The sequence below is a fragment of the Gopherus flavomarginatus genome, chromosome 7, assembly GCF_025201925.1.
Source record: "Gopherus flavomarginatus isolate rGopFla2 chromosome 7, rGopFla2.mat.asm, whole genome shotgun sequence".
Classification (NCBI taxonomy): domain Eukaryota; kingdom Metazoa; phylum Chordata; order Testudines; family Testudinidae; genus Gopherus; species Gopherus flavomarginatus.
The window spans coordinates 91,164,972-91,181,553 of record NC_066623.1 but is presented as its reverse complement, the minus strand read 5'-3'; the positions used below and the strand labels follow the sequence as shown (position 1 = coordinate 91,181,553).

The following is a 16,582-nucleotide window of genomic DNA, read 5'->3' as shown; positions in this document are numbered from 1 at the left end:
AGCGGCGTGGGCTGAGGGTTGTGCTGGCCAGCTCAACAACTGCACCAAGAACTGCTTACACCTCTAGGTCAGAAGTAGCTGGATTGTCAGACAGCAGATTACCATGGAGTCTTATTTTAATCAAAATTATGGTGACGTAAAGCTGAAATAATTTCCTTGACGTTACAACTGTATAACATTTGTGTGAGATCAGAATCTGTCCCAGGAACTTTACAGGATGATCAGTGACACCACTTCTAATTCTCTGATCTGAGTTGAGAAACTGTATACAAATGTGATACTTGAACAGTAGTGTGTGCATACAGCAGTATTCTCTGTCCTAAGACATTTTAATGTATCAACTGACTCACTAATAATAAAAGTGACCTTTTATTATTTGATTGGAAATCTATTAATACAACTGTAGGCTTTTCCTCTGGCATTTCTCACCACACTGCTGTATCTGAGCACCTCACAAACATTAATGATTTTAGCTTCACAATACTCCTGTGAGTTATGTTGAACTCTGTTTTACAGATGGGGAAAACTAAGGCACAGAGATTAAATGAATTATCCAAAGTAACACAGGAAGGCCATGGCAGGGCTAGGAATGGAACCCAGATCTCCAGCCAAGTTGTGTTAACCATAAGACCTCCGTAGTCTGGGTATCCTCAGGCAAACCTGGACACCAGAATCTTTTTTGAACTTTGGATATTTGATTTTCCTAATTGGTAGCACCAGCTATCTAGAACTCTGCACTTCTCTTCACCATATATTTTCCCAGGATAGTGTCCTTCACACCTACCTAGTGCGTGACTGCTCTTTCTCAAGGTAACTGTGTTCAGAAGGATAATCAGTGAATTGGTGTATGTAAGTGAATACATATTAGCAGCAAATAGACATGGACTTGAATGTACACATACTGGGCCAGACTCCTACCTGGAGTAGATTTGGTATACCATCAGACAGATCTATGCTAGTTTATACCATCTGAGAATCTGCCCCCTTGCGTCTCATTTGCCTCTAGTACAGTGGTTCCCAAACTTTAACAACCTGTGAACACCTGTCACTAAATTGTGAAATCTCATGAACTCCCTCATAAAAATGAATATTTCCAGGGATTTAAGTTTAAATTTCCTCAGTGTGATGGATGTGTTGCTTTGCTCTGCATAGTTCTTGGAAGTCCGGAACCACTGGAGAAAGATAGTCTCAGGTCTGGTTTGGCATCAAGTCTGTTTCTGTATTTGGTTTTTAGATGTGCATATGAGGAAAACACTTTCTCGCGCAAGTATGTTGTTGAAAATGATGATAAAACTGTAGTAGCTTTTTCTGCAAGAAGGGGGTACTTGTTACTTAAACTCAGCCAAAAGTTGATCAATGACAGATTTCTGAAACTCCTTTTCAGTTCCTACTCACAGGAGATCTCAATCAATTTCTTTTTTTCCTCAGTGTTCAAGATCTGCGTTGAGAAAGTGGTATCATCAAAAGGGTTGTGAATCCAGTCATTATTGCCTGACATAGCTGGAAAGTATTCCCTGAAAGTTGTGCAAAGTCCTTTTTAGGTGTGCAGGTATATTGGATTTAGTGCACTGATCCAACTGAAGTTTATATTCTGCCAGGAAGTTATGAAGATTACTGAAACCCTCAGTTTGATTGTTTTCCAAACAACTTTCCTAGAACTGCAACTTCTTTATCATGGATTCAGCTCGCTCTTGCACATTGAAAACTGTTATACTGAGGCTCTGAAGAGATAAATTTAAGTCATTAATTCTTGAGAAAACATCTGCTAAATAAGCTAGGCTCTGGAGCCAGATTTTATTTTCCATACAGCTGCCAAGGTGGAAAGGGTGGCTGTTGGGGGGAAAAAAACTAGGATTTCTGTTCTAAGCTCAAACAAGTACACAAGGATTTTGCCCTGTGAGAGCCATCTAACTTCAGTATGGGTCAACAGACAATTGTGTATACTACCCATTTCTTCACAAAGTGTGTGAAATATTCTGGAATTTGTTGACTGTGATTTTATGAAATTCACTATTTTCACTGCATGGTCCAGCACTTCCTTCAGTCCCTCAGACATGTGTTTTGTTGCGACGGCTTGTCTATGGATACTGCAATGAGTTTGAGAGACTTTTGATGCAACCTTTTTTTGTTCGAGCTACAAATCCAGTATACTTCCCCGTCATTGATGTGGCCCCATCAGGGCAAATGCCTAGGCAACGAGACCAACCTATTTCCTTTTCTTGAAAATATGCATTAGTCAGACTGAAGATATCTTCTCCAGTTGTACATTCTTCCAGTGGTCGGCAAAACAACAAGCCTTCTTCAGCCATACCTTCATTCACATAATGTATAAACAGTAGCAAAATAGCTAGATTAGCTTCATTAGTTGATTCATCCAAATGTATAGCATAATATGGACTATTTTTCACTCTATGTACAATTGTAGTCTCTACATTATTTGACGTCATTAATTCTTCGTGACAACATACTGTTGGACGAAGGTACCATGTTAGTCCTTTTTGCAGCCTTTTCTCCGAGCATGCAATGAACTACGTCTTTTATACATGGACCAATCAAGCTCTCTGCTATGGTATTGGCTTCTGATGCTTTTGCTACTTGGTAGTTCACGCGGTATAATGCTTCAGGTGCATTTTCATTATCAGAACTTGCTTTGGATATAAAACTGGTAATGTCACTTTTCCTCTCAGCTAATTTTCTTGAAAAAATCAGCAGGCTTGTTGAGTTGTGCAGGATGCCTAGTTTCTAAATGGCGCTGAAGTAGAGAAGGTTTGGGGCTGCTGTTTGCTAGAACATCACCACAAATCACATACAGTGGTTTTGGATGTTCTTGATCACCAATACATGTAAAGCCATATTTTATATAATCATCATCATGTTTTCTTTTCTTTGTAAGTGACTCTCCAGGACTATCATGATCATTAGACCTAGATTTTCCACAGTGTGGACTTGAGGAAACACTAGCTGATTCTTGCGTCTTTACACTTTCCTTTTTAAGCCACTTTTCCATTGAACTGGTGTACAAAAGTTCTAATAAAAATAACTCAGAGGGACTGCTAACCACCAACAAACTAGAAAATGAGAAGATTCACTCACGTCTCATTGAAGCAAAACAGCATTACAGAGAGAATGACTTGGTATTGAATTACTGAGGCACCTTAATGCTGCTACACTGGACACAATGTGGTTCCGGCTGGTATGGCATGCAAACACCTTTTCTTCTGCCACCAGGTCTGTCCTCAGGGGTGCCCCGTGAGGGACAAATTAGCCTGGACCACCCCCCACGTATAGCCCGGCCCCTACTCACTCTGCCTGTCATGCCGCCCAGCTTCCCCAGTCTGCCAAGGACTGGGGTCTGAGCTGCCACCTGCATGCCTGGGTCCCAGCCACTGCCCTGCCCACCATGGGGCTCAGACTGCTGGCCCCATGCTGGGGTCTGGGGTGCCGGCTCCGCACTCTGTGGGGCTTGAGCTGCTGGACCCCGTTGACAGGGGCTCAGGCTGCCCGCTCAGCACTCCACTGAGCTCCGGCTGCCGGTCCCTGCTGACCACCAGGATTTGGGCTGCCCAGCCCCAACTGCCCAGCCCCGCTCTCCATGGGGATTGGGATGCTGACCCCCAACTGACTGCTGGGGCTTAGGCTACCGACACCAACTGCCACAGGCTTGGGCTACTTGCCCCCTCACTGACTGGGGCTCGGCTGCCTGCTCAGCCCTCCATGAGGCTCAGGTTGTCTGCCCTGCAACCAGGTCCCACCTGCTACCTCCCAGGCCTGGGGTCCTTTGGCCGCCATTAGGGAATTTTTTCTGGTGAACCACCTGTAATGTGCGAACCCTCAGGGGTTCACGAATCCCAGTTTGGGAAGCACTGCTCTAGTACAAGTGTTACACAGTTAACTTTATGGCATTATTCCTGATTTACAGCCATGGAAAAGAAAGGAGAATCAGGCCATTTATTTTTCATTTGTTAAGATTTGTTCTTGTAGCCCTTATTCCCGTGAGTAATCTTTACTCATACAAATAGTTCTACTGACGTCACTTTCACTTTTTAAAAACAAACGAACAATAAAACAGGTGCAACATTTCCTTTTCTCCTGTTAGCTTTCTTATCCACAGTTCTATAGAAAAGCCACACGCTTGGTTTTAATTTAACTACAAGGGCCACATGCACAGTTAGTGCAAAAGAGCACATCCCATCTACACCAGATGAGGATATGGCCCATAGTTTCTAAAATAGGGAGGAAGAGATCATTAGGGAAAAATAGAAGCTGTAGTCCAAATATTGTTGTAAATACTGCAGTGTAAAACTAGGTGTGTATATGTGAGTGGCAGCAGAAGCACATGCACCATGTGATGTTATTCTGAGAACTCCTTGCTTTTTAATTGACTAATATAAAATAAGAAATCAAATAAAAATGTAATTATTGCATGGACTCTGTTTTGGCTCAACAGTAACTTCCATTCTCCATTTACAAGCTGTGACACTTTTATAGCAGTGCTATAGGTAAGTTGGTGTCAGCACATCTTTGATAACTCCTATGGTTCAGGGAATATAACATTGTCGATAAAAGATGTATACGACTTCTTAATTCCACTGTTGATAAAATGCTACAAAATTGAATCTTCTAGGCAGCTTGTACTGACTGTTGCAGCTTTATGTACGGTACATGGCCCCTTATAAATGTCAGTTGTTCAGACTTCTGGAAGAGCAAAATATTTAAATAACTTTTTGCAGGAATAAAACACACACTGATTATTTTTCCACAAGTTTTTGGGGAGATATGCAGCGCTACCTTGTCACTGCCATGTGCAATTTAATGATAACATGTAATTTGACCACAACTCTCTTACTATATTAAAGCTTGTCAGACCATGCACTTCTACAGATAGGATCTTGTCTGTGGTGAAACTTATGGGAAGGGGAAGAGAATTCTGTAAACTCTGCAAGGTACATGAAGGCTCCCCTCAAGGGGACTGAGGGGCACATACAAAGCCCGTGGAGCCTAACAATCTATGGAGGGAAAAGTTGCTCCAACCCATAGATTCTTATATTTCCGTATAGAAAGTGGGATCCTAAGCCAGTGCTAGTGCTAGCCCAGTGGGGGCCCTGAGCAGAATATTTTTGTGACCCTCCCCCTCCCCCCAGCACATGCTAATAATTAATAGGGGGCTTCCTTGACCTGCTTGGGCCCTAAGCAATTGCTTAGTCTGCTTATGCCTAGCGCCAGCTCTGCTTTCCAGACCCAACCTCTTGGCCTGCTTTTATGCAGTTTTTTGCAGCACAGGAGGGAGCAGTGGGAGAGAGATGGGTTTGGAGAGTTTAGGCTTAATGTACAAAAGCCAATAACGCAGTATGTCCTGTTTCATAACTAGCTGTGAAATGTGCTTTTTGTTTTGACTGGTTGGTTTGTAGGTCTCTAAATAGGAACAGGAAGGCGACTTGTCATTTAGCCTATTAGTTGTTCTCATGGCATCGAGATCCAACTGGAAGTGAAACACAAGCTATGTGATATTTATATTTGGAGCGTGATGTGGAATCTTGGCGCCTTTTAATTTTAGTTGCATCAAGGGAGGCCTCTATGGGGGTACTAACCTTCTGCAGAGATCTGAAGGATGTAAAGTGGGGCTGAGGGGGGATTTATAGCTATTGAGGAAAATGTTTTAAATTTTTTTCACCAGACATGTTGGGTGTTGCAAAATGAGCCTGCGTTTTGTGAAACCTAACATAGGAAGAAGAGGTAGAGCTGCTACTCACTGCAGATTATCCTCTGTCTCTGCAGTATTAAGTTCTTTGGTTCCACATATTCTTAGTTTCATGGGCAGGGAATTCTCAGGTTGTTCATCTGCCAACCTCCTCCAACAGAACCTGGGCTCTCCCTTCTCACTTTTGTTTTCTGAGGTTAGGGGTTGGGGATGAGTATGCAAGTGGCTTCCTCCAGTTATCTTGCTCTTCCTGCACCTTTTCTGTGAGGATCTAACAAAGCGGCCCCCTGCCTCTCACCATAACAGAGGTTATTCTGGGGCAGGAAGCAACAACATGACTGAGGCACGCTTCTCCAAGGCTTGCTGCTCTGGCTGTTTAAATACTATGGGGCTGAAATACTTATGGTAATACCAGTTATGATAGGATTTGGGGATGGTTTGCTTCAGTTAGCCCAGTGCAATATGGCTGCCTCATAGTTCTTAAAAGTCTGGGATAGCAGGCATAGAAGGAGTGTTTTTCTGGGCCCACTTAGCTCAGACTGTGGATGGGCTAGCCACCAGAAAGGCCTTACTTGGATTTGGAAGGTGGTATTGGCTTTTGCTGCAGGCTTCCTGATAAAAGAAGATGGGAGAAAATAACTTGCTTCTCAAAGAGCAATGAAATTTAGTAGGCAATTGTGCCTCTTCAGAGAGAAAGCCTGCACAACTGGAAGTGGTCTAATGGAGAAAGAGGCTGGGAAGATTTTCCCCCCCCAATCCTCAAGCTTCAGTGGGGGTACGTGGCCCAGGATCCCCATTGGGTTTGGCTGCTGGTTGGAGAGAGGTGAGACAACCAAGTCTGAAGTAGTGAATTATTGTAATGTTACATTTATCTTTAAGGAATATGTTTCTGCTTATGATAACCCCACAAATCATCGTGAACTCTTCATGTAATAAATGTACATAATGCTTAGTGATTAGCAAATCAAGTTCTCTTCCTAATACTGAAATGATAAAGTTCTAGTGGATTTGGAAATGCATTTGCTCATGTCTAGTGCAAATACTACTAAGGAGGGGAAGGGATTATTTAACATGATCAAGGAGTAATGGGCATAGCTGTGGTAGTTAACATGTTATGTCTGTCAACTGTATAGTACACATTATTTGCAAATACAAATTTCCACTATCTAGTAATGAGATAAAGTTAGAGGCACTATGATAATACAAATGAAAAATAAATATGTTGAGAGAGAAAAGAAAAACTTAGGCTAAGTATCAAAAATCCTTTCCTTTTGGTGACATCTATGAAATGGAAATAATCTTCCAAGGAAAGTAATGGGAGCTCTGTTACTGGGCACATTTAAAACAAGACTTAGGGTGACCAGATGTCCCGATTTTATAGGGACAGTCTCAATATTGGGGTTTTTTTTTAATATGGGCTCCTATTACCTCTGTCCCAGTTTTTCAAACTTGCTATCTGGTCACCCTCTAGATTTGACAAAGCACCAAAAGCATATCTGATTTATCATGTATTTATCATAATAGTGTCTAGGCACCCAGTTCAGTTAATAAAATGAATCCTGAATTATTGTGTCTGAACAGACTCTATTAACTCTTATTCTCCCATACAGGGGAGGGTATCTTATAGAACATTATATGTAGGCGTTTAGAGGTCAGAACAGGGTCTTTTTCTTCTTCCTCCCCAGACAGATTGTTCTACAATCTGGCATTGGCAAGAGAATAGACTTAATTATCTGCTAGGCATTTCCATCACTGGTTTCTCTGAACCTGATTTCCAGAATCTTTGGTAATCTTGCATTTGGTAGTAGCAATTTGCATGCTTGCATGGCTAGATTCTGATCTGACTGGTTTTATGTCAGTGTTACTACATTGACTTCAATGAAGTTATTCCTCTTATACTACTTTTAAGTGGGATCAGAGTCCAAACATATGACTAATAATCAGAAAATGTTATATTCTCTTTTATTCATTGAACTTAAGCTGGAACTCTATGTAGAAAGTATTTTAAATAACATGGTTGTGAAGCAAAGTTTTATAGTTATGAAAATATTATAGATAATATCTCTTTATCGCAACATGTTCTATGTAAGGATTCCAAAGCTGAGTTATTTCAGCACTTTGTGGAGTATATATATAACAATTTTTATTTGGGGTTTGCATATGTCCATTTTTTACACAGACCAAACTTGTAGATTAACTGTCCTAGCAGTTACACCTTACCAAATAATGTAAACCATAAATATTATATATCCAATTCAAATATTTTTTTCTGATCTTAAAATGATACAAAGGAATAAATCCACTATTAAAGTAAATAATATTTCCCTATTTCAGCACTATAAATAATGGAAAATTGATCCTCCTTAAAAGTGATTAACACTAGAATGGAAAAGAATCATAGAAGTTGTATAGATTAATATTCTAAAATTCACTATGCGTGTGGAAGAAAAAAACAATACACAGCTTTAATAAAATCAAAATAGAGAAATTCTGTTTCTTGGAAAGCTATGCAATTCCTTTCCCCAAAATGTACAGAATTCCAATTTGGATTGCTTAAAATTGCAGAATCCAGATTTGAACAATAACAGATGGATCTTTAGAAAGTACATGTAAATAAGAGACCTTGGGGTATGTTTGAAAACTATAAATCTTTATTTAAAAATCATATGGTGAATAAAATACACACTTATATGATATCTGCTTTTTCAATTCTTTATACTGTTGTTTTAGCTCTAATTCTGCTACTTTTTCTTGTGCTTCCTTTTGCTGTAAACTAGTTTTATGGAATGAGTAAAGTGTGTGTGTGTGTGTGTGAGGTTTGCAGAATTGTGCTTCTAATAAATAAAATGAAAAGCTTCCTGAGAATAGATCCCATGCAGAAGCCATAAGAGTCCTCCAAGTCTCAGTGGACTGTTGATGTCAGAAAGGAATATGCCCAAAGACTGTAGAGCGAAAAGCAGGTTCAGAGAAGCTGGCTTAAAGCTGTTTATACTGGCATGGCACTCAGACATTCCTCACTTTCATACCAATTCCCAGCCATCTTCCTGCCAAGCTTACCAGCTTTTTTTCAGACAGTCTCTATGGGTCCTCCAGTTCACTCCTTCACATGCTCATACAGAAACATTATACAAATAAATGCAGTCACATTTCAAGTTCTTCTCTGTTGCACCCTTCAATTTATAATCAGATGCAGTGCGCTACCTCTTTGCAGCAAACCAGATTCAGGAGCCGGGAATACAACAGGTTATTTTAAAAATGTCAGATAAACAAGTTGGATTCTTCAACAGTAGTTTTCTTTCCTCACTCACTCTTCTTTTTTTCCTTTTCTTTTTTTCCATTCCCTGTTTGTACAAATGCCAGACTAGCACTTGAACAGACTGACCTATCCTTACAACACCTAATAGATCAGTGTAGTCACAGTGTCAGTTATAAAGTATCTTGTTTCCTAATTACTTTTCTAACTCACTTTATGGGCTTTGGAACTGGTTCCCAATAGCGCTGCATCCTTTTTGAGTCTGAGAATTTGGACCTTGTACTCCTACTAAAAATGTCTGGTGCTTTTAATGTTGTTAATCTAAAGAGACAATTTAACATTCCCCAGCAGACTGACTCAGCCAGAGGAATCCAGGTTGCAAGTCCCTGGTGGCAGAAAGCCTACATGGAGAGGCAGATGTCTCAGTGGCACAAGACTCTGTCAGCCTTTGCTTATTGGGTGGTGTGTCAAAGCTACCCACAGCAGCCCAGAAAGTGGTGAGGCTAGCCAGGAAGAGAGGACATGGTCACGGTGCCTTTGAAATGCATTGAATCTGTGTCTCTCCCAGGCTTCCCCTGTCAGAACTGGTCCTGTTGAATGGCATCTGGAAGTGAAAACTGCCTTCCTGTGAGGGAACTACAAGGGCAGGCAGTAGCAGTAACGCTGGAATACAGGTGTAATTTTCTCCCAGTGCTTCTGAGGATGAATGAAATCCTCTGAGTGTTCATTAGCAAGAGGGGATGGATTATTGGCCTAAGCATCAGGTTTGCAATGTATATAGGCTCTTAGGATCTGCTGGTTTGAATCTTGGCAGAGGCAGCTCAACCCTTTGTCTTTGAGGTAGTTAAGTTGCATTCCATTGTAGTTTAATGTGCATGGAACTTTAGAAAATGAAGGTCCTGTGCTCTCTAGACAGATTTATATTTTCAAAATGTGAGAGGCTAGGTCTATGTGTAAAAATTTCCCAAGTGAAAATGGCCAATATCTGTATAAATGAAAATCTACATCTAGAGAATCCATGGCATATTTTGTAAGCCCAAAGATTTACCTTGGTATCATTGGCCACTATATCTTCTCCTCCCTATTTTGCAGCCAGCCAGCCCCCATTGCAGGGGTGGTTGCATTTTAGTAGCTAACCATTAGAACTGTGCAGAGACAGGTAATTCTATTTCATAGAGGATTTCGGTTGTTTGAAATCTAGTTCCATTCCAATTGGGAGTGAAAACCAAAAATTCTAAAATTCTTTGCAAAAGGGAATGGAGTTCCAGGGCAGTTCTTGGGGAGGTGTGGGTGGGAGGGGGTTGCCAAGAATCCAGGTGGCCTCACTGGCACAAAGCTAGCCAAGGTACTGAACCCTGCCTGGGTTCTGTTGGAACTTCAGCAAAATTGGGCTGTCCTTGCAAAATGATCTGATTTTGCTGAATTAGCAGATTTTATTGAAACAGTGCTCTGCTGGAAATTTTCTGATTACCTCCATTTAACATAGATATTGTTTATAAGATCATTTTGGGATTTTTCTGGATTGAAATGTGCTATGTTCGTACAAAGTATTATTTTGTTATCGAGCATTAATCTGTGGGAAGATTATCAGATAATGCTTAGAGAGAGTAATTTGAAATAATCACTTCAGTTATTTGCATGCTGTTTTAAAATGACTTTCTAATATTTAATTAAAAATATTCCATTTTCCAGGTGACAATGGCCAATATTGGAATAAATGCAGATCGTTCAATGGAAACCTGTGAAACAATACTTGTTGTTCTCCGAATGGCAACGTGGAATCAAATATTAGATCCCTGGGTATACATTCTTCTAAGGAAGGCTGTGCTGAAAACCCTCTACAAGATTGCTAGGAGATGCTGTGGAATGCACATCATGAACTTGCATATGTGGGAACTCAGCTCCATCAAGAATTCTTTAAAGGTTGCAGCAATTTCTGAGTCACCAGTTAGTTCCAAACAAATAAATCAACAGCCACTTAGCTCAACAGGGCAATAAAATCAAACAGCGTATGAAGAAGTAATGGGAGTGTAATGATCATACCCTGAGAACACCTTCAAATTTGTTAGTCTTTGTGGTAATATGAGGGTAACTGGTTTGGTATTTGTTTCAAATTGTGAGTGGTTTGGTCTTATTGTTTAGCAGTTTGATATTGCTATTCCAAGATGTGCACTTGAGTAACTGTGATCACTCTCAAAACACTTTTGGGTGAAAGAAGCGTCTTTCAGAAATGGGGTTTAATCAGACAAGACAGATTTCAGAGTGGAGTTAGTTCCACATTACCGTGCCTGCAGCAGCAAAAACACATCGTCCACTGACTACAGAGCCCAGTGGCAGAAACTGTTAAGCTGGGTGTCGTGAGTACAGATGGTCACCAGCACTAGGCTCAAGGAGCACGTGAAGAGAGGGAAGAACTTGTTGGTTGGTAATAGGGTAATCTTTTGTCAGATAGTGGCACCTCAGTAGTTAAGTGTCTTCATAGCTTTTTAAGGTCAGAAGGGATAACTATGATCATCTTCGTCTGACCTCGTACATAACATAGAACCCCTCTGAATTAATTCCTGCTTCAAATCCAGTAAACAAGAACATATCTTTAAAATAAAAAACCAATCTTGATTTAAAAATGTGCAGTAATCCACTGCAACTCTTGGTGAATTATTCTGATGGCTAATTACCATTAGAATATAATTTCTAAATTTGTTCTAGTTTCAACTTTCAGACATTGGATCTTCTTTTGTATGACAGATTGAAGAGCCCTCTGTATCAAATTTCTCATCCTCATGTAGGTACTTATAGACTGTGATCAAGACACCCCGTCCCTTCTCTTGGATTAGCTCCTTGAGTCATTTACTGTACGGCATGTTTTCCAATCCTTTAATCATCCTCGTGGCTTTTCTTTGAACCCTCTCCAATATTTCAACAGCCTTCCTGAAATGTGGACACCAAACTGGATACAGTATTCCAGTAGCAGTTGCACCAGTGCCAAATACAGAGGTAATATAACCTCCCTACTTGATGTTCCTCTGCTTATACTTTTAAGGATCTCTTTAGCACTTGTGGCCACAGTGTTGCCCTGGGAGTTTGTGTTCAGCTGATTATCTGCTATGACCCCTCAGTCCTTTTCAGATCCACTGCTTCCCCAGATAGAGTCCCCCATCTTGTAAGTATGGTCTATGTTCTTTGTTCTGAGATGTACTGTATGACTTTACACTTTGCCATGTTAAAATGCCTGTTTGCTTGCACCGGTTTATCAAGTGCTCCAGATCACTCTGTATCAGTGACCAGTCCTCTTCATTATTTACCACGCTCCCAATCTTTGTGTCGTCTGCAGATTTGATCAGTAATGATTTTGTTTTCTTCCAGGTCATTGATAAAAATGTTAAGTAGCATAGGGTCAAGAATGGATCCCTCAGTGATTGTTTCTGTTTACAATTACATTATCAGACTCAAACTCAGCATGTAGTTTCTCAGGACACATGAGAATTATGAGCCTAGTCCTGTAACTCTTACTCATATGAGTACTCCCATTGAGGTCAGCAGCAAACAAATTTAGACCTAAACCCATGTGAGCCTACGTAAAGAACAGAGTTGATCAAAAAACAGTAACACATTTCTTGAAAGGTGCCACAGATGCATCTGCAAAAATACGTGTACTGTACGCCTGTTTTATCTGCAGAGGCCCATGCTGATGCATGCAGACAAGAATTTGCATGAACAAAATGAGCACCTGTGTGAGCAAATGTAGCTGGTATTTGTGGGAGCAAGGAGTACTCTCAATTTTTGCAGGTGTATTTGTGCCTTCCTTTGCAAACGTAGGATTCAAAGCTGAAGGCTGAATGCCTACAGTGGAAGCTGAGTACCTCAGTACCTATGTTAGAGGCTTCCAGCACCTTGAAAAAAGGGCCCTTCACAATTAATTTTACCATCTCATTTTTATATATAGCCTGTATGCTTATTGTTGATCACTCATTTGATATCAAAGTACAGTGTAAATTTCAGTTCCAAATGTCTGAATGTCATTTGTTCAATATTATGAAAATAAAAAGTACAGTAATCTACATTCCTATGTCATTTAAGTAATGCTACTAGTTGCAAATTATTACATGCCAAGGATCAGCTGAGTATTTTGGAAGTCCTTGTACTAACACTAGGTAGATATTCATTTTATACTCATAAGCGTATCATCCTCCCCCCATTGAGGTCAGTGGCAAAACCCTTAACTTCAGTGAGAATAGGATCAGGCCTGTGGAGACTGTGGGAATTCACACAGGATTGTGCAGTCAACCTGTGACGTTATTATGTAATAGGCAGGCTTTCTTGAAGAGCAAGAGATTGATACGAATGGTAGCATTGCTATGCAGTATCTACTGAATATGATCCATAGGAGAAGAATGTACAGCTGCAGTCCTCAGTGTTATCCGAGGTTGGATGAAACACGTTGTAAGAAGTGGTTGAGTGTAGTGGAATAATCAACTTTGCCAGGTGATTGAAAGGTGTATCCTTTCTCACATTTTTCAGCAAAAGACGTGATTGGCTTGGATGCGGAGAGAATTACTAACCAATGCATATAATCCATCAAAGACAAAAAAGCACTCAATAAGCACTTATTAGTCTATCATTGTAACATAACTGATCACGCTTATTCATTTCCTTCTAAAAACAAGAGAAGAGTCACGGAGAAGAAGTTTTGATTTTGTGACTGTACTGTGTTATTACAAAATGGAGGTAGAGTAGAGTTTCTAAGCAGGAAAGAGTTGTTTCTGGGTGGAAAACAATAGTGTTAACTTCACCTACTTCACTTCATATAACTGTTCCACTTTGGCAAATTGTTGGTCCAGAATCAGTGCTGACCCTCTCCATGTGGTTGCATTGAAATGAATGTAAGTATGATTTAGTGCTGAATGTGTCCTCCTCACTGTACACAACCTGTTGTAAATGTGTCTAGTAACATAAATAAGTTGCTCGTCCTTTTGGGGTGAGAATTTTGCTTCATTGGCTGCAGAATAATGTTAGACTGAGAGACTTGACAAGTGAATGAAGCATATCTGCAGTTCATTGTGTTGTGAATAAATATAGCTTGTGTACTTTCATACTGGCTGAATTGTAAAAAGGTTTAACTTTATATGTATATGTGTTTTCATATATTCTGTGTATTGATATCTATTGAATGTAAATTGTAGAGCCTCATTAAACTTATTAAAACAATGTCTTGAGAGTAATGATATTTTACAATGATAAAAAACCTAAAATACTGAAAAATAATTGATTACAGCTTTTAATCATATCTCTTCATCATGAGAGGCATATTGGGTTCTCGACAGTTAGTAAATTTCAGTTTTGGTAGCAGTGTGCTTTGAATAATTAAAGCTGAATCCTTGTTCACATTAATTTCACGAATAGCCCCACAGAAGTAAGTGAGGGGTGCTGCTGTAAGTAAGGCAGGCAGGATCTGGCTCTGATGTCCTAGTCTTGCAAGATGCAGTTCTCACTGGAGTTGATAGGGTTCAGCATATTTCCAGAAGCACCCAGCTATCGCCCCACAGAATTGGGCCTTCTATAGGGTAGAGCTTGGAACTTCAAGGAATTTCATCTTTGGAGGAGACAGGCAGAATAAGTGGGATTTTTATTCAAGCACCTGTAATTAAATCTCTGCAGACTGTATAGCCTAAAATATAGCCTAGCCTCTGCAAGCTCCACTAAGTGAGGTTTATGACTTAAATAAATCTTTTACTCTTACTGTTTTGTTTTGTCCGGGATGGAATAGGGTGGGAGGACATGGTAAGACCCATTTTATTTCAACTCCATCAATCTGATGACAACAACAGCAAAAAAAAGAACAAAGCTCTCTGTTCTCACTTTGGTAAGCTAGATCTTCCAACTCCCAGTTGTGCGACCGTGGCTGGGAGGAACAGTCCTTTCGTTTGGAACAGAACAGTGTTACTGCCCAAGAATAGACTATTTGAAAGTTGGCCAATCTTAAATACTGGCAGTGCAAAGTTCTGAACTAATATGCATGAAGATTCCTTATTCTACGGGAATGGAAATAAGGGACTGGTGCAAATAAATGTTAGCAGCAGCATTTCATATTCTTGAGAGAGTCCTTAACTACTAACTCCTGTGGAGGATAATAATGTGATAAAATTGCAATACACACTTGCAATAAGAATCTGAATGTACACTTCAGATGCCAAAATTGTACAGTAGTAATACATTGATATGTCAGTTAAAAACAAAATGCAGTTAATCCTACCTTTATGTAAACAATTTTCAATGGTAGCTGAGTTATCAGAACACACAGTGTGTGTTGGGAGTTAAGCATGCATCTGGACAGCCCATTAGCAGTGATCAGGGTTATTCAGGTGCATCAAATGAGAGACTATATTGTATCTATTGAAGCATGGATAGTTAGTGCTAGCCAGCTTTCTACATGATAGGGAAAGGGTACCTATTTCTAGGTTGCAGTAGTTACAGTAGTCATACAGATGCTGTACAGTGGGGAAGAAAGCTATGTTGCAAAAAAAAATAGTGGGAATGGGTATTGGTGGTTACTTGGAGGGTAAAAGTAAATATGCTGTAACATCCTTTCACTGCATACCTGCCTCTGGAACTCAAGTCTGTGCAACTTAGTGGCCAGGCCCAGAGTGTTGGACAGGAAAAGAAGCTGGGAGAGAGCTACTAAGCATAAAATATTCCCTTCTTAAGGAGTTTACAAGACATTGCTTCATAGGTTATTGCATGCCCACCAATGCCATAAATGTCTGCTCCATCTAAGTCTCGCCCCCTCCTGCAATCTTTTTGATGACCAGAATACCTTTTGGAGGGGGGAGGCTGTTAGTCCTTTAAATCTGTCAGAGGCAAACAGCTGGCGCCCTGTGGTGGTCATTCAGCAACTGGCTGCTGTTTGCTGCATCTTCCTGTAAATTGAGTATTTTTAATTCCTCTTATATTTTCCTCCTAGTTTTTCATTTCTTATGCCTGAGATACCACATTCTCACTTCATTGAAAGGCTTTTTTATTTTCTTTTTCATATTTAATAGATCACTCAGGTCCTACCTAAGTCTGCTATATTTGGGATAAACAAGTTACAATTTAAATACATTCTAAATTGCAATTACTTTTAAATAAAAGAGATTGTTGTAAAATCTAATATCACAGTTGGTTATCTTGTAGTACCACACTCCAAAATACTCTCATTTGATATTTTCATCCAAAAGTAATTTATTTTAGAACCATTGCAGTTTATATGGAGTAAACTTCTCTTTCCTAGGCTGAGGCTTGGACTCCTGAGATTAACTCAAAACAGGATTTAGGAGTTTGAATCTTTTAGTTGCTTTTGGAAAATTTTACCCCCCAAGCAAATCCTCGGCAGGGTCCGGGTATGGCTCACTTAATCAATTCCCTTCCTTTGCAGGGGCCTGGGGCACTGATGCACCTCTGTCCCTCCTATTTTCTGACTGTGGGACATAATAGTTTGGTCTCCTGTGGGCTATCATATTTTGCTCTAATTTCAGTTGTTGAGTTTAGTGTGCAGGTGCTGGCTAGTGCTGATGGCCTGTACGATATGGAGGTCAGACTAGATGATTTCGTGGTCCCTCCTGCCCTTAAACTTCATTACTCTAAATCAGTCTTGA

The 16,582-nt window shown here is 40.2% G+C and overlaps 1 protein-coding gene across 2 annotated transcripts in view; it reads left to right on the top strand.

Annotated features, from left to right (window-relative positions):
- PTGFR (prostaglandin F receptor) overlaps positions 1-14,156 on the top strand; it is a 33,311-nt gene extending 19,155 nt beyond the window's left edge. For both annotated transcript variants that reach the window (XM_050961896.1, XM_050961895.1), the window contains exon 3: positions 10,644-14,156. In XM_050961896.1, the coding sequence (XP_050817853.1) occupies positions 10,644-10,949 (306 nt within the window). In that variant the 3' untranslated portion in view covers positions 10,950-14,156. The remainder of the gene's footprint in view (positions 1-10,643) is intronic.
- Positions 14,157-16,582: the final 2,426 nt, after the last annotated feature.